Raw genomic sequence first — 18,867 nt, forward strand, 5'->3', positions numbered from 1 at the left:
AGCATTGTTTTGCTTTTACTATTTTCATTTTTTAAATCTTTTTCAACAGAAACAGACTCACAGACATAGAGACACACAATAGAGACACACATAAAGACCACAATAGATTTGTGGTTGCCAAGGGTGAGAGGGGGTGGGGGAGGGATGGAATGGGAGTTTGGGATTAGCAGATGCAATTTGTTATACATAGAGTGGATAAACAAGGTCCAACTATATAGCACAGGGAACTAACTATATTCAATATCCTATGATAAACCATAATGGAAAAGAATATGAAAAAGAATGTACATATACATATAACTGAATCACTTTGCTGTACAGCAGAAATTAACACAGCATTGTAAATCAACCATATGTCAATAAGGTAAAATTTTAAAAATAATAAATAAATCGTCATCTTTTTCAAGTGATATTGGTTTTTCAATTGACTGAGGTGATATCAGGTATCTGTTTAAAATAAATTTGAGACATGTGCTCCATGAGGGCAAGGAGTTTTGTCTTATTTGTTCACCTCTGTTATCTCCCAAACCTCAACAGTGCCTAGACAAGTAGATAATTGGTAAATATTTGTTTAATGAAATTAATTAAAAATAATAAGCAGATGATAGCGTAAGTGTACCTAAATATGGCAAAATTTGCGATGAAAAACCACAATGAATTTTTAAAAGCTGATGAACACTAGACAATATCTAGAAAAATAACATAATATTTACATTTATCACCTGATACACCTCTATAACATTTTTATTCCTACCTTTTGGCTGTATACTTTTAGGATAACCTCTTCATATGACATTGATTTTGTAATGCCATTTTCTTTTCTTTTTAAAAAAATTTTACTTATTTATTTTTGGCTGTGTTTGGGTCTTTCTCTAGTTGTGGCGATCGGGGGCTACTCTTTGTTGCAGTGTGCTGGCTTCTCATTGCAGTGGCTTCTCCTGTTGCAGAACACAGGTTCTAGGTGCGCAGGCTTCAGTACTTGTGGCTTGCGGCCTCCAGAGCGCAGGCTCAGTAGTTGTGGCGCACGGGCTTAGTTGCTACGTGGCATGTGGGATCTTCCTGGACCAGGGCTCGAACCCGTGTCCCCTGCCTTGGCAGGTGGATTCTTAACCACTGTGCAGCCAGGAAAGTCCCAATGTCATTTTCTTTAGAGAAAATAAGAAGATAATTTAGCCTTTTCTCTAGCACAGTTGACCAAAAGGTTTTTTTGTTTGGTTGGTTGTTTTTGTTTGTTTGGTTGTTTGTTTTAATTGTTGATAGTTTAGAAAAGTTTCTTTCAACTTCACAACTCATTATGGGTGAGGTCATAAAATTTTAGGATTGTTGTCAAATTTAGAAAAACATCTATCAAGTTTCTTTCATAGAGGAGGTGTAAGATTTCAGGACTTTTCATGTTTCCTTGATCATTAATCTTAAAAATCCTTTGAATAAGTTGCCGCCTATTAATCAGTTTGTTGCCAATGTCCTCTTAGCAATGATGTATTTTGAGTTTTGTTATTTTCATCAATGCAGTATTCCGTGACAACTTCCCCTTAGCTGCTAGCTCCTCAAAAATGCCACCGCCATGCCAGCAATACCCCAAATGCGGGGAAGTATGACCGAGGGGAAAGTCAAAGAGGCAGCATTCTTATCCAGCTGCAGTTAAATTAGCTTACTTTGGCAAACTCTACACCATGTGATCCTGAGTGTGCCTTGCTTGGGCCCCTCCCAGGTCACTGGAAGGTGTCTGGCAAGTGAGGAGCTTAAGCTTTGTAGCTTTGTAGCTTTGTAGCTTCATGGTAAGCCTGGCAAATCCATTTCTGCCTCTTCCCAGAATGGAGCCTCTGCTCCGCCTACCGCTGTTGCATGTGGGTTACAGCTTCTCATCTTGTCAATCTCTGCTCAAGCATCACTTCATCCAGGAGGCCTCCAAAATAGGTTAGCTGCCCCATGAGGCTGGAGGCCACGTCTGTCTGTCTAGCTCACCCTGTCCCCTCCGTATACTTGGAGCAGAGCCAGGTACATAGTACAACCATAGACTCCAAAGGCTGAAGTGACCTGCCGAGTTCACCCAGACAGTAACTGTCAGAGCTGGGAGTCAACCAGGAAGGAAGGAAGGAAGGGAGAGAGGGAGGGAGGAACTCCAGCTTCCCAGACAGCCTGCAGGCCTCGGACATAGAACTGTGTTTCCTGCCAGACCCCTTCAGAGCCCGAGCTGGCCAGCTTCCCTTCCTCCATCCTGGGTGGCTGATGAGGAACCCCCAGAGGAGGTCATCTGAGTCCTAGAGCAGAAATCTCCCTCCCCAGCACCACGGTTGTGAAGCATAGAAAAGAGTGTGAACCTGGGTTTGAATCTCCCGGCCACTTCTTAGCAGCCCTGTAGCTTTGAGCAAGTTGGAATCATCTCTCTATGCTTCGCTCCATATCCTCATTTCTAAAATGAGCCTTATGACCTCCCCTCCCCCCCACAGGGCTGGCTGGAGGACCTTAGACAGCGTTAGATTAGAGGAAGTTTTCTGGCCCTTGGAGACAGCACCAAGTTGCAGGGCTCTCTTTGGTTTTGGCTTGTTTGAATTTAATTTTTATTTTATATTGGAGTTTGGTTGATTTACAGTGTTGTGTTAGTTTCAGGGGTACAGCTAAGTGATTCAGTTATACATATATCCGTTCTTTTTCAGATTCTTTTTCCATATAGATTATTAGAGAATATTGAGTAGAGTTCCCTGTGCTATACAGTAGGTCCTTGTTGATTATCTGTTTTATATATAGTAGTGTGTATATGTTAATCCCTAACTCCTGATTTATCCCTCCCTCCATGTTTCCCCTTTGGTAAGCATATGTTTGTTTTCAAAGTCTGTGCAGGGCTCTCTTTGTGAACCAGGGTCTAAGCAGAACCCTTTCTTTCTCTCTCCAGCCTGAGCCCATCCACACCCCAGTCCCTTGAGGGTCCTTCCAAAGCTTCTGCTGTTGCTTCTTCTTGACTGATGTCAACCAAGATGACCAACCTGCTTGTTATGGTAAAGTAACTCCGGACTGAGCATGTATTCTGCCCTCCCACCTGCCTCTTGATTTGAGGGGATGAAGGGCACACCTCTGTCACGGGTGAGCCTCACACGCACAGAGGTCAGAAGGTGGCTGCCTCTGGATTATGAATTCCTCTCGGTGGGCCATTCCTTTCTCACCAAGTGTCCCCAGCACCCAGCACAGGGCCTGGCCCAGGGTCACACCCAGTAAACGCTAGCTGGGAATTAAGGGAGATGCTGGGACACTGACTGTCCCAAGGCAGTCACCCCTGGCTCACCACAGTGGCCACTGGGGGACAAGGGGTAATGCATCTACTGTGTGCCAGGCACCAAGCTCAGCTTTGCTACCTGCTTCTCTTGTTTCCCCGATGCCCTGAAAAATAGGTACTACCATCCCCATTTCACGGAGGTGGAGACTGAGGCTCAGCCAGGACAAACCACTTACTTGGGCCCACCCATATGGTAAAGCTTGGAGGGGATATTCCAATCAGGGCTCCTGGCTCTGCTTACTGCTCTCCCTATCAGTCCTTAACCTAGAATTCCCCCCAGGAAGTCATTTTTTCCTGTTAAGGAATGCTCCTCTGTTAATATGTAGTACAATGGCAAATGAGTCTAAAATTACATTTTAAAAATTGAACACTATTTTCTACCCAGGGGTAAAAACAACCGTGAGCTCCTCAAGGGAGGGAATGGGTTTTTTTTCGCTGTTGTTGTTCTTGTATCCTCACTGCCTATCACAAGGTCTGGCATGGAGTAGGATTTCAACAGACGTTTGTTGAATGACTGTGTGAACGTGTGAGTGAGTAAATGAAAACAGCCATCTCACCAATCAATGGCCCATCCCTGTAGAAGCATAGCTCATTTGGGCAAGATGAGACCCTCTAACCTAGTGGTCACAGACGTAGCATGTGGGCTATACAGTTCATAAGAAGGCTTTGTTTAATCCACATAATATCTTTAAAATTTTTTAAATTACTTGTCAATATTTAAAAATTAGGTTTCACATAAAATCTAGATTTTCACCTTGTGGCAGAGACTTTCACCAAAAGTCTACCTTTCTCCAAACCCATACCCTGTTCTTCCCTGCACAGAGCAAGACTCTGTTTCCCAGACTCCCTTGCGGTTACGATGATCATGTGATTACATTCTAGCCAGTGGAATGTGGGCAGAAGTAATATGTAGCACTTCGTGCCCAGTTCCTAAAACCTCCCTCCCAATCCTCCACACTCTTTTCTGGGTCTGTGGGGCAGGTGCAGAAGATCCAGGGGAGACTCCTAGGCCTTAGGAGATGGCAGAGCCAAAGATGAAAGGAACGGGGCTCATCCATGGCCGTGTGGAGCCTCCACATTGGACTATGGTGGGAACAGGAAACACATCTTTACAATGTTAAGGCCATGTGCTTTGGGATTTTTTGTTACAGCAGCCTATCCTGACTAATACATCTTCTCTTGAAAACTCCCAAATCTGGCAACACAGGGCTTACTTTTCTACGTGACAATGATGAGCTGGACTTTTGTAGCTGTTGTGCCCTTCAGCCTAGCTGGCGTTTTCTAGCTCACCTGATCCCTGCTCTCAGTCTGCCTGGCTTCCAGAGCTATTTGATTTTGCAGCTTCTGCTCAAATTCAATCTCTCTCTCAAACATATGGGGAAATTGAGGCACAGAGGGGACAGGGGGCCAGCTTCAGGTCACAGTATGTTGGGGATAGAGCTGAAACTTGGACTGAAGTCTCCTAATTCCTACTCCAGTCTTCTTCCTTGGGATCTTTCTTAGGAAGTGACAAAAGAGGGAGCTGTTCCAAGTCTAAGGCCCTTTTGGGGTGGAGGGGGAGTTAGGTGGCCAAGACGGAGAGGGGGCACCCCAGATGGTGGAGGGGGTGAAAAGAGGAAGGGAAACCCTGACTCCCCTGTGACTCCAGTTGGCATAAGGCTTAGAAACGCCCGACAGGCAGTGAGGAGCTGGGTCTGCAGGTCTGGTTCAGAAGCCTGACTCTGATCGTCCCCGTCCCTCTCCCTCTAGGGAAAGGGCCCGTGTCCTTGATTGCCTAAGCTCCACTGACAAGAAGCAGGAACGAATTCTCCCTCCCAGACAGTCAAATCCCGAAAGAAATGAATCTGCAAATTAACATCCCATGTTGAGGTGGCTGTGCCAGGAATGTCCAAGTGGTGAGGGCTGGGAGGGAACCCTGTGAGGTGTGGACAGAGCCATCCCGGTGAGCCCTCTCTCTCTCTTTTTTTTTTTTTTTTTTTTTTTGCTGTACGCGGGCCTCTCACTGTTGTGGCCTCTCCCTTTGCGGAGCACAGGCTCCGGACGCGCAGGCTCAGCGGCCATGGCCGGTGAGCCCTCTCTTAGTGGCTGGGCTGGGCTGGGGCTTCGCCTCCCCCTCAGTCACTCTAATTCCCTAATACCTTGAGCACCTGTCAAACATACGTTTTCTGGAGGGCTCGGAGAAAACGCACCTCACCTGAGGAAACTTCCCGGCATCCCTTCCCACGCTTTCCTGCAAGGGAGGCAGCATCTGCCGTGGAGATGATTGTGGATGCCCAGGGGCGGCTGAGAAGCCACAGATCCTTCTTGGGCTCCACGATCTCGCCTACCCAGACCAGACTCCTGCCTGGATCCCACGGCAGCTTTGCCAGAAGCATCGTTTGCTCATACCTTCTCCAAGGCTTACCCTCCCCTCCTCCACTGAGGGCCAGCTGTCTTCCCCAGCTCAGACTGGGTAAGGCTCTTGGAGACTTGAATTTGCATCCAACACTCCCCCTCCACTGCCGCTATATTGAAAGGAACAGAGAGAAATCACTAAGTTGAGGGCCCGGGTAGAGAAAGAAGAAAAGAGAGTCCCCTCTGTCTGTGAAGTGTGTTCAGAGCTGTTGATGCAGAAAGGCTTTGCTTGAAAACTCCATGAACCTAAAAGAGCCTTGGGCACAAAAGCTCTGAGCTGCTCTCAAGAAGTGATTACATAGCAGTTACACCGGATGTGCATTAAACACTAATAACACAAACCCTTACAGAGGCCTACAATACCTTACTCAACTTTCTGGTGGGAGACAGAAAGTCTGAGCAAAATAATTTAAGTTTAGCACCCAAACTCATTTGGTGGCAAAAACCCAACCTGATCGGTTGTATGAATACGCATACATTATTCTCTGCAGAAATATTAATGTGTTTAATTATGGTATGCTAACCCAGACCCTCAACTAATAGCTTTTTTCAAAGTTTTTTATTTTATATTGGGGTATAGTTGATTTACAATGTTGTGTTAGTTTCAGGTTATACAGCAAAATTGTTCAGTTATACATATACATATGTCCATTCTTTTTCAGATTCTTTTCCCATATAGGTTATTACAGAATACTGAGTAGAGATCCCTGTGCTATATAGTACGTCCCTGTTGGTTATCTATTTTATATATAGTAGTGCGTGTATATTAATCCCAAACTCCTAATTTCATCCCCCCACCGCTAGTGTCTTACTATAACCTATGGCATGTGCTTTCAAAAACCCCCAAACTCCCCAAATCCCAAAATGCATGAGGGCCCTGAGACATCGGTGTTTTAGATAAGGAATTGGGGCACTTATACATTCTAAGTGCTTTACATCCATTAACCCACTTAATCCTTGCAATAACCCTATGGGGTAGAACTTAAGATTCTTCTTCCCATTTTATAGATGAGGAAACCGAGGCAGAGAGAGGTGAAGTGACTTGCTTCACAGCTGGTGTTGGAGCTGGCGTTTGGACCCAGGCATCCCAGTTCTAGAACTCTCTGAACCACTCCACCATCTGCCTTGCTAGGCAAGGTGGGGGTGGGGTGGGTGGGAAACAGAAAATAACCATTTTAAGCCTCATGTGCAACAAGTACACACCCAGGAGGGCATACAAGGAGCAAACCTGCTGCCACAGGTGTTCTTGATGGTAACCCAGCCATCCAGGTTGCCCTGGTACTGTCCTGGATGTGGCACTGGAACTCCTGCATCCTAGAAAACTCATCCGGCCCATCCAGCTGGGACGGATGCTCACCCTAGTTCTTGGGGACCATGTGCCTCTTCTCTTATGAGTATTGTGAGCATCAGGACCCACTGAGGGGGATTCTGGGGTCTGGGGATGCGTATTGTTCATACAACATGGCTTCTGAACCCAAACAAGGATCTCCTGTGGGCACTTAAGCACGACATGGGGAGGAAACCCTGGAGGACGTGCCAGCTGTGTCAGATTCACCCAGCAGCAGTGTGTCTGTCTCCACCTCAGCACCTTCCTAAGGGGTTTACAAGAACGAGGGCACTCTATCAGGTTTTCCCCCTGAGTGCTGACTTTGGACTCCATTGTAAACACAGGGGGGATATACCCTTGGGAGGAGATTTACTCTGATGTTCCAATTTAGAAATGACTGGCTCACACCCCCAGCTTTGAATTTTAACTCTAAAAAGCCCACCCCGACTTCTCAGGAATGAGCCACACCAGAGACTCATAGCCACCTGCCACGGGCTTGCCCAGTCCTGTCTAAGTGCAAAGAAGAAAGAGGCAAGACCCCTGCCCTTGAGAAGCAGGTCTGGGGCCGTAGAGGCAGGAGATAAGCGTACCCCGACTCAGAGGGGGAGAAAGAGAGCCCCATGTGCTGAGGGTCCCGCAGGCTCCTGGAGCTGGTGAGGAAGAAGGGGGGCTGGCATGGGAATGCTATACAATCCTTCTACGCTGAGGGCTGCCCGAGTGAAGGATGCAGGCTGGAGGCTGCCAGTTAAACGTGGCAGACTGAACAGATAGATTTACCTTCACTGTTCTCTGGAGTTCCAGTATGAGGACATAAAGGCATTAAAAAAAAAATGCACACCTGTCCGCTGGAACAAAGAGACCGTGTGAGAAGATGACAGCAGATAAGAGGAGTCAACCACATTCTGGAAGCTGGAAAGCAGATGGTGAGTGGGGACTGACTTAAGAAACCCGAGAGGTTGAAACCTGACAATTTAGGGGGAGCCATCAGGACACAAGACAATTTAAGATCTTCAGAAAGTCTCAGGGGTCGGAGGGACCAGGAATCTCCAAAGGCCGAGTACCGAGCAGAATTAAAACCAGAAAGGCTGGTGGGTAACCATCTGTGGGACAACTGGATTTCTTCTACCCCAGCTGGCACAGGCAGGGCATGACCCTTCCTCACCGGAGCAGGAGGCTCCCTCTCGGGAGAGGCTGGACCATGATGATCTGAGAGAATGTACAGCAAGGCTCAGCACAGGGCCGGGAATCTAGCAGGTCCTTGGTAAGTTGCTGCTGTCATTATTCTATTCAGCTGGCCTCTTTTTGTCTTGTTCTCTAATTTTCTTTTGGTCGGAAAAAGACTCAAAGACATGAGGCAGAAAGGTGAAGTGGGCGGCAGAGGCTAGCTGCCTGGTAACACCCCCTCCAGCTAGCCACATGCCCTCCTCACACACTAGGCTATTTGCCTTCTAATATCTACTACCTTCTTTTTCTTTAGTAACAGAATCTCCCTTTTTAGATAGCTACCTTGCCGCCTAGCTCCAAGGCATTTTCCAGTCTCTTTTGCAATTAGGTGTGGCCATGTGACTATATAAATAGTAGTGTTGTGAGCAAGTCAGGAAGTATCTTTATAAGAGAAATGGTCTTCCTCCACTCTGCTCTCTGGGCTGCAGATGTGATGGCCAGTGCTTCAGCAGCCATACTGCACAATGAGGAAAGGGGCCACTTGCTAGGGATGGCAGAAAGAGAGATGGAAGGAACCATCTTCATGGAGTTGCCATACCAGCCTGCACTGCCAGCCTTTGGACTTCTTTCACAGGACAGAGAAATAGACTTCTTTCTTGTTTTGGCTACTATTATTTTAGGACTTTCTGTTGTGTGCATCTGATTCTGATCCTGTAAGCTTAAGTTGGGGGCAACCCCTCCCTTGTTGTCCTCTTTCCTATTCAGAGATCCTAGAAGATGAGAATCAGCAGAGACCTTAGCTGTTATGGAGTCCACAGGGCCAGGGGCAAAATCTGGCCCACAGATGTTTTCTTTAGCTCATACAAAGTTTTTAAAATCAGGAGCTATTTGAACACATTTTGAACATTAAAATGGCAATATCTGGCTTTTCTTGAATAATTGGAGGATCTGGCAACACTGAATTCATTCAGCACGGCAGGATTTAGTTGGAGCATCTGCTCCCTCATTGAGCAATCCCCACTTCTATTGCTAATATATATATATATAAAATTTCTATAATATCTATAAGGTATATATATAATATAAAATATCTATAAGGCATATATTATATAATATGTAAGGTATATATTACATATATAATATTTTATAGATACACATAATCCTATATTATATATAAATCATATATAATCATATATATATAATCCTATGAGCTAGTTTTATATATATATATATATATACACACACACACACACACACGTTATCCTATATGCTAGATATGTATATGGTTACCCTATGAGCTAGGTATGTTATATATATATACGCACTACCCTATGAGCTCGGTATGTAAATGTGTGTCCCCACGCAACAGATGAGGAATTTGAGGCTCAGAGAAGACTTGCCTGGGTCACAGGTCACAAAGCTGGAAGCAGTGGAGCCAGTCTGCATTCCATGCTGGCTCTGTCAGCCTTTGAGTTTGCAACCCTTGACGTCCCAACCCCTTGCTCAGAGTTTCTCAGAGGAAGACAACAGAGCCAAAGAGGAAGAAATGCTTAATGACCCTCTTGTCATATTGTATCAAACCAGTGGCACAGAGCCCCCCTGCTGCACTGCAACTTGGGAATGGGACTTTCCTCTCCATATCCTGTGACTGGCACAGAGCCAGCTGGGGAACTATGTGCTGAACAAATGAGGTAACCCACTCTCAGTCACACAGAGCCAGATGCGGAGCTGGGATGCAAACCCAGGGCTCCTGCCTGCCCGCCCAGGGCTCTTCCAGACCTGGTTGCCGCCCAACCTATCCTGTTTTCTTCAGATGCTGACAGAGGTCAAGAGCACAGGTTGAGGTCTAGCGTATTTACACTCAAACTCCAGCTTCACGTCTCACCACTTTGAGCCTCAGTTTCTGCACCAGGGAACAGAGCTAATCACTTACCTCATGGGGCCGCTGCGAGAATTTGATGAGATCACGCACATACCTTCTTGCGATAACCAGCACCTAATAGATACTCAATGAATAGGAGCTATTATTGTGATACATATTTTGTATGAGTGTGTGGGGTTAAGAGGGATTAATTTGCCTATGTCTTGAAATCCTTTCCCTTATGCTTTGACTTGCCCTCCCTTAACCCAAGGCAGCCTGAGCCCTTCATAGGACTGGACACAAGGTCACGCTCAGGCGAGGGCTTCCCATATATCTCAGGAGCTTGTGAACAATGATCTGAATTGTCTACTCACCTTCCATCATTCCACCAACATATAACGAGCTCCTACTCTCCAGCAGGCCCTGGGTCAGGGCTGGAGATGTAGGAGAAGTTGAATGTGTCCTGCCTTTGAAGACTATCTACCTGGCTGGTGAGGTTAGACAAGGTCCCATGACTCTGATACATGGAAGATGATGACAAGTCTTATGGGAAGGGGAGCAAAAGGGCTACCTTCAGGAAGATGCATTCCCACTCCAGCAGAGACTGCTAGATGCTCATCCACATCCGGGCTCTCCGCTCCTTCCCAGCCTGGACTACTACATTTCCCAGTCTCCCCTGCAATTCAGTGTGGCCACATGACCCAGCTGTGGCAATTGAATGTGGACTGAAGAGTTGTGTGCTACTTCTGAGCCTGGCCCCTCAAAAGCCCCAACACTGCTTAATACTCTCTTCCCCCTCTGAATGGCTGGAATAAGGATGACCCCCAGGGTAACCTTGAGACCCACGTGTTGTAGATTCAGAAGGACTGAGTGGAGAGTTTCTGCCTGCCCAGAATTGTTACATGAACAAGAACTCTACTTCTAGCCTATTTGCCAGGTATTTGTAACAGTCTGTGTGTTACAGTAACTACCGTTACCCTAATACATCTGCCTTGAAAGTCAGATTTTTTTTCATTATGTAACTTTTCCCCTTCACAACTTTAACAATTATATTTAGTGCTGTAGTACTAAGTTACCAATGTTATTGTCACAACTTAATTCTTTAACTGGAGATTATACTCCTGACCAGGATTGTTTCGATTGGGATATTCTTATTCATTAGTTCTGTGGGGTTCTTTTTGTTTGTTTTTTGTTGGTTGTTGTTGTTGTTGACTGGAATTAGATCTTAAACTAGATTTTTCAGGAAGGTTATGTGAGAGTGACAATTCCTGCGTGTTTGAAAATAGATCTCGCTTCTCTTCACACAGGAGTGATGTACTTTGTGGATAATGAATCTGGGGGAGGGTATCTCTCCATCCCTCCTCCAACTCTGTAGACATTGGCCCACTGTGTACTGACGTGGAGATATTCAAGGCCAGCCTGTATCACTGAGGGTCCCAGCAGGAACCAGGCGACACATTCAAACTGAGTCATTGAGGAGAGTTTAATAAAGGGATTATTTACATTCAGTTATAAAATGAATAAAGTCTGAGGATCTAATGTATAATATGGTGGCTATAGTTGATAACATTATTGTGTAATTGACGCTTGCTAATAGAACTTAAATGTTCTCACATGCAAAAAGGTAAATATGTGAGGCGATGGATGCATTCATTAACTTAATGGGGAAAAATCCTTTCAAAATGGATACGTATATCAAATCATCCCATCATACACTTTAATCTTACTATTTCATTTGTCAATTATACCTTGGTAAAGCTGAAAAAATACTAAATTTGTATAATTTACAAATTATTTATTTACAAAGAGGTAGGTAGGTGTAGCTGTCAGGGCACTGCCCATATGTCCTCAGCAATGACCTCTACGTGGCAACAGCTGCTTCCTACTAATACCTGAGTCAGCATCTCTGTCTCTCTCTCTCTCTCTCTCTCTCTCTCTCTCTCTCTCTCTCTCTCTCCTGCAGGTGTTTTCTAACTGTGCAAGTAAGCTTAGCCACTGTGTTGAGCAACCTAGAAACTCCAGGAACGTAACATCCTGGAGCAGCCCTCCAACAACGACAGTCGACAGTGGGTGGACAAACCTGGCAGCCTCCTCGCTCCTCAGTTGGATTAGCTCTGGGACACATTCTTCGTTCATCTCCGAGTTCCCCTGAGGGACTGAGCTCCAGTTGTCCTGTCTGGTAAGCTGTCTGGATGTATTAGCTTCTCTCACGTCCTGTCTCACTTCTGCCCTCCCCTTCCCATGTTTCCTGGGATCTTTTTCCCAAATAAACTACTTGTGCTCAAATCTTTATCTCAAGCTGTGCTTTTGGGGGGACCCTAACCCAGAGAGCAGAGTTTAGGGAAAGCAATGAAGGCTAGTGCAGTAGCCCGAGGGGCAGGAGGGAACCTGGAGAGGGAATGGTGTGGAGAGGGCCGGCTGTTGGGAGCCTTGACCTTGGTAGAGAGACACAGTTGACCCAGTGACTGTGGGGGGAGAGAGGGAATAAACATCCTGACTTCTCCCTCCTCCCACCTTCCGATCTCCTGCTGGTGCCCCCTATCAACCAAACCCCACCAGAAGTCAGAGAGCAAGCGAGCCTATTGGTGTTTCCATAGTGGTCAGGCTGCCTGGCACAGCAGTAGCAAGAAGGGCAGAAAGTGCATCTGGAGGGTCAAACAGAAGATGCGCAGCACACAGCCTGATTTTTTTCCTTTGCATTTGACTTGCTTGGAAAGCATAATCTCGATAGTCCAGGATCTGGGAGAAGGCTTTTCCAGGTGTCAGGATGGAGTAAACTAAGGGGCAGGGACTGGAGGGGCTGGGGTGTGCTGGAGCCAGCAGTTGTTATCTACGGCTGCCTAGCAATCCACCCCAAGACTTAGTGGCTCCGAGTAACAGCCAGTTATTAGATATGCAGCTGTGTAGGTCAGGACTATGGGCTGGGCTCAGCTGGGTAATTCTTCTGCTCCACATATTCAGCTGGCAGCTGTTCTGGTCTGGAGGGTCCAACATGGCTCCACTAGTGTGTTTGGTTTCTTGGTGGAGATGCTGGAAAGGCTGGTGGACTGAAATGACTATACATGGGTTCTCTTAGTGTGATGATCTCAACATACTTGGATTTCCTACACAGTGACTCTGGGTTCCCAGAAAGAATGTTCAAGAGGCCCCAGTGGCAGCTGCAAGACTTCTTATGACCTAGGCTCAAAGTCCAGGAACGTCAACCTCCACCACATTCTATCAAACAAGTCACTCAGTCCAGCCCAGGTACAAAAGGAGGAAAATTAGACTCCATCGGGCAATGGGAGGACTAGCAAAGAACCGTGTCACTTTTCACCAACCAGCAAGTCATCCAGGTTGACTAGTGTTTGGGGAATGTGCTGGGAAGTGATGTTGGAGAGGGACTGGAATGTCATGACAGGGGCTGGGGAGACAGTAATAAGGAGGAGAGTGAAGGTTCTGGAGTCAGATTCTAATTCAAATCCCAGCTCTGCCATGTATAACACATGTGCCAAGCAGGCTGTCCTTTCTCTGAGCCTCAGAGTTCTCATCTGTCAAGTGGGACCCATTCCTACCTCACAGGATGCTGTAGAGATTAAATGGGATGAAGTGCTTCCCTGAGAACCTGACTCCAAGTATGTCTCAGTAAACAGGGGCCATTATCATGTACCCTGAGTGACATGGGGAGCCAGGAAAGGATCTTACAGAAAACCCCTCTGGCTTCAACAGTGTATCCGAAGGATCATTTTTGACCCGCTCTCACCCTCACTCTCACACAACCCGACACAAGCCCAGATGATTTTACACCCTAAAGGTAGCTTGCATCTGATTTTCCCCATCTCCCCCACTGTCATGGGCATCTCCACCCAGACCCTGCAGTTGCCTCCTTCCTGCTCTCCCACGCATCCTCTGGCCCCTCTGCAATGCCTTCCCCTCAGAGCAGCAAGCCCAGGCTTCATCTCCAGCTGCACACGAACCACATGGGGGATGGTGTTCAAGTACGGACTCCGGTTCAAAAGGGCTGGGATGGGGTCTGAGAGTCAGTGGTTGACGATTTCAGGACCACACTTGGAGTAGCTGCTGGAGAATGTTTTTCCCAAACAAAAGTTTAACCTCATCTTGCCTCCACCTACAACCCTCCATTGATTTTCCAGTGCTCTCAGGGGAAAGACCGAATCCTCATCGCATCCCGCAGGCCCCATGTGATCTGGTTCTTGCCTGACTCTCTGGCCCCTTGCCCTCCACTCTCCCACTCCCTCTTTCCCCCTTATTTATTATTAATGTATTTATTCTATAATGAAATGAAATAGCAGCACCATCCCACCCAAGTACTGGAACACCACCAATAACCTGAATGTACCTGTGTGCAGCTCCCTCCCCCTCCTCTCCCCCACCCATTCCCCTGAGATAACCATTCTTCTCAAATTTGTGTTTATCTTTCCTTTGCTTAAAATTTTTTTCTATGGATGCATGTTTGTCTAAACATGCGTATTTTTGGTTTCGCTTTTATTATACATTCTAAAAGTTGCACCATAGAGTATGTAGTTTTCTGCAACTTATTCTTTTATTCAACATTGTTTGTGAGATAGATGTGTCGTTGTCTGCTGAAGCTCATTCAGTTTTACTGCAGTATAATATTCCATGGTGTGAATATTCCAGTTTATTTGCCCATCCGCCTGTGGATGGGCATCTGGGTGTTTCCAATGTTCTTGCTATTAGGAACAGCGCCGGTGGGAACATTCTTGCAGGCTCTCTCCGGCTGCACTGTGGGCCGGTTTTTCAAGGGAAAATGCCTAGGAGGGGATTCGCCGTGGGCCCCCTCCTCTCTTTTCATTCCCCAGCTCCCTGGGATCTCTCACACAGAATGCCCTCTCCACCTCGGCTTCCCTCTTCCACTCCACCTGCACCCACCCCGACCCCCTTCACCTGGTAAACTCCGTGTTGTCAGAGAAGCCTTCCCCCACCTGCAGGCCACAGCTGGCCCCCATTAAAGCTTCCTGATTATACATTTACGTTGTGTGATTCTGCGATGAGCGTATGTCTCGCCCGGTAGAGTGCGAGCCCCACGAGGTTTGTGAAGCGCACCGGTTCCCAGCTTCCAGCTCGGGCCTGGCACCCTGCAGGCGCCCAGGCAGTAGCGTGACCGTGCCGGAGGGACCGGGCGGGAGGCAGAGCCCGGCCAAGCGGCTGCAGCCTGAGCCCACAGGTGCCTCCAACCCGGCGTCCCGGGCTAGCGATTGGGGGCGGGCCGCGGCCCCGAGGTGGCTCGGGTACGTCCCCACCGCCCTGCAGGAGTTCCAGGAAAGGCGCCGCGCGGGTCTGTTGGCCGGAGCGGGGCGCCGGCAAGGGGGCGGGGCGGGGGCGGGGCCCGGGGCAGGCGGGGGGGTGGGGTGGGTGGAGCCGGGCCCTATTAAGAAGAGCTTGGCGGGCCGCGATCACTGCAGGCCCCCGGGAAAGCAGACCGGCCATCGACCCAGCGGGACCACGGATCTTCGGCGGAGGGAGCAGCGCCGGGGTGCACGCTTGGCACCATGGCCCAGACGCCAGCTTTCGACAAGCCCAAAGTGAGCGCGGGCGGGGGCTCGGGGTCCGGGGTTCGGCGTCCGGGTCCTTGTCTGGCTGGAGGGCTTAGGGGCATCCACGGCTGGGGAGCAAACGGGGCCCCTGCAGGCGCTTTCTTCCCTCAGCTTCCCTCGCCCGCCTCCAGGCCGTTTAATGAGAGGCAAAGAGACAGGAAGAGTCCTGAATCCGGAGGCGCCCCTTGATGGCTTCCAAGTTCTGCTTCTGCCTCTGATTTGACCCATCTGGGTCTCAGTTTCACTATCTGTCAGATGGACGTCCTAGCACCGCGGGCGCTGAGCAGCCTAGGCAGGTGGCTTAAGCTCTCTGAACCTCAGCTGTAAAATGGGGCCCGGTTTCTACACCTACAGGCACCTAGTGTTGTGGACAACACATACTGAGTGCTGGGTGAACGGAAACAGCTTTATACTCCAACACTGCGACGGCTTTTGAGTGCCAAGGAGCCTAGGTTTGTGGATGTGCCCGTGAGAGCAGTGGGCCATGCCAGAGACAGGAGGGAGGGGAGCAGGGCACCCCTCTCTACACACTAGAGGGGCTGGGTGGGCCTTGGGCCCCGGTAGGGTTCACTTGGGGCCAAGCCACGGCCACTAGCCCCAGGGGATAAACCCCTTGTCCCTCCTCCCACCAGCTTGGGTGGGAGGGAATGGTGGGTTCAGGGAGGGTCTGGGCCCACTTAATGGGCTTTGGAGCACTGAGATTCAGTCCAAGGAAGGCAGGGGCCCAGGAGTCTGTTCAGCAGGGTGAATCAGCTAGTAGGGTTGAGACTGCTGGGGGTGGGTTAGGGGAAGGAGTGAGCTGCAATCAGCTTCAATTTACCTCTCTGAGAAACAGGTGTGAGTGATGATGGCAGATATCATTGGAAAAGCATTGGTGAGAATCCGTGGGGAGGTGGGGAAGCTGAGGGGGGGCTCTGAGGAGGTGAGGCCTGGCCCCCACTTCTGATGCCCCTACCAGAGGGCAAATGCTCGCTACTCCCTGCCAGACGTTGCAGGCACTGGGGCTGAGCTCCTGCATCCCCCATGCCTCCTTCACAGCTCGTCTGGATGCCCCATGCCCCATCATTAGTTCTTCTTTCCTTTGAAGGCTTTTTTTTTTCTTTCCCTGGCCACACCCGCGCGGCTTGCGGGATCTTAGTGAAAGCTCGGAGACCAAATGACTGGATGGCCATGGAATCCCCTTTTTTCCTTTTTTTTTTTTTTGTTGCTTTGGGATTCCCTCTGCCCTTGGGCTGGGGGATCATCTTACCCTGATATGAATCCCAAGGCAGTAGACACTCCTTGACAGGGAGTGAAATAGGGGTTATGGAGAGAAATAATAGGCAACCCTTCTGTAGAACTTGCTATATGCACCAACTCAGTCTTTGCAACACTTTTACAACAGGCCTATGAGGGAGGGACTATTATCACGCCCATTTTTTTGGCCTCACCCTATCTTTGCTTCAAGCTGGCAGGTCATTTCCCCTCTCTAGGCCTCAGTTTCTACACCTGGAAAATGGGCTCCACCTGCCATGGGGGTGTCCAAAGGTTAAAAGGCAATGCTTGGGAGGGAAGGTAGAGTGTCAACCACTATGTACGTGACATGTCCTACATTTTATATTATTGTGAGGAGGGAACGTGCCTGAGCTGGCCAGCAAAGCCAGGGGTGTGAATCTCAGAACCAGTTCCCTGCCTTCCCATGGGTGGAGTAGCCAGTAATGAGAACCAGTAGTATTAACAGCTGGAGCTTATGCAGTTGAATTATTGCTCTGTGCCAGGCACCATTCTGAATACATTAACCTTCATTAATTCATTTGATCCTAGCAATGACTCTGGGAGGTAGCTGGTGTCCTCGCATTTTATAGATGATCAGAGAGGAACAGATTAACTAGGCCTACGATCACACAGCTAGGATGTGGCCAAGCTGGGGTTTGAGCCCAGGGTGGTCTGGCTTCAAAAATCCCATGCCCTAGCCAGCTTTCTTGAACTGCCTCTGCAGAAGCCTTTGGGGGGGGGGGGGTGGTTCCAGTGCCCCAGGTGTGGGTCTTTCTGGGACAGGAGCCTCTGCTGGGCTCTTGGGCTTCTCATACCTACCACCAGGTGAGTCTCAGGACTGGCCAACTTTGAGAAGGCAGAGCAAGGCAGTGTTTTCCAAATTTTAATGTATAGTCACATCACCTGACGTTTGTCAACGTTCAGACTCTGAATCAGGAGATCTGGGATGGGGTCTGAGATGCTGTGCTCCTAACAAGCTCCCAGGAGATGTTAATGCTGCTGGGCCGTGGACCACGCTTTGAGTAGCAAAATCCCAGGCAGCTGCCTATCTGCTCTGATTATGTTATTTCAACAAGTAGCTTCCTGAACACAAAGGGGGGTGGCTTCCTGAACACAAAGGGGGGTGGAGGGGTGGCCCTTATCAGTCTGTTTCCACATGAGGCAAGGCTGGAAAATCCCATGGCCCTCAGGAGTTCAGTGTCGCGAGAGCAACGCTGATCACATGCCTGTCATTATAATAACAGTAACAATGCTGCCATTTGAGTGTTTGTGGGTACCAGGCACCTTCAGTGATTTATCTCACAGAATCCTCTGGACAACTCAACAAGGCAGATGTTTACGTCCCCATTTACAGATGATGAAATTAAGGCCTGAAAGGTGAAGTGGCTTGTCCAAGGCTACACAAAATCTGACAGCCTTGAAGCTGTAGGCTGGAGAGTGAGCTGGTCCCTTCCTAATGCAGAGAATTGAGCCTCAATGTCCAACATACTTTTCTTTCTCCTATTTGAATGTTTAATCCGTTTCAGGCACTGTTCTAACTGCTTTGCATATAGTAACTCATTTAATGCTCACAACAGCCCTTTAAACTCCTATTATCTTCATATACATATAAGGAAACTGAGGCTCAGAGAGGGGAAGGAACTTGTCAAAGTCTCACAGCCAGAAAGCAGCAGAGTTAGACTTGGACCCAGACCTACCTAAGACTGAAGCAGATGCTGTTAAGCGCTTTGCTGATTTACACCCACTTTGTAAATTGGGGTGGCTGTGGGATTCGGATAGACTGAGCTTGGATCCTTGCCTTACCACTCAGCAGCTACAAGGGCTCAGGTGGACAATTCCCTGAGCCCCAGCTTCCTTCTCTGTAAAATAGGCTGACAAAGCCAAGGTCACAGTATTCTTGGGGGACATGGATGCTGGTTAGGGCTTGTGAAGCACCTGGCTGGCGCAGCAGGCCCTCGGGTGTGCATTTCCTCCCTGGGGCCCCCGGTGGGGGCCTGCGGTGGCCTCTCTCCACCTGCATATATCTCTCCCCCTCTCCCCC

At 48.3% G+C, this 18,867-nt stretch overlaps 1 protein-coding gene across 10 annotated transcripts in view; it reads left to right on the plus strand.

The window, feature by feature from the left end:
* Positions 1 to 18,867, plus strand: part of ADA (adenosine deaminase) — a 48,677-nt gene that overhangs the window by 4,598 nt on the left and 25,212 nt on the right. For 3 of the 10 annotated variants that reach the window (XR_003427048.1, XR_003427052.1, XR_003427053.1), the window contains exons 2-3: positions 2,894 to 2,996; positions 11,981 to 12,196. Coding sequence is in view for 2 of the 10 variants with exons in the window: in XM_027078237.1 (XP_026934038.1) it covers positions 15,528 to 15,560 (33 nt within the window). In the remaining 8 variants the exon portion in view is untranslated. Of the gene's footprint in view, positions 1 to 2,893; positions 2,997 to 11,980; positions 12,197 to 15,417; positions 15,561 to 18,867 lie in introns of those variants that run through there. The other 7 variants (XR_003427050.1, XR_003427051.1, XR_003427046.1 and 4 more) reach the window with 6 other exon arrangements.

This window comes from Aethalodelphis obliquidens, unplaced genomic scaffold, assembly GCF_003676395.1.
Source record: "Aethalodelphis obliquidens isolate GAN/ISIS:26980383/991018 unplaced genomic scaffold, ASM367639v1 scaffold42, whole genome shotgun sequence".
NCBI classification, from domain to species: Eukaryota; Metazoa; Chordata; class Mammalia; order Artiodactyla; family Delphinidae; genus Aethalodelphis; species Aethalodelphis obliquidens.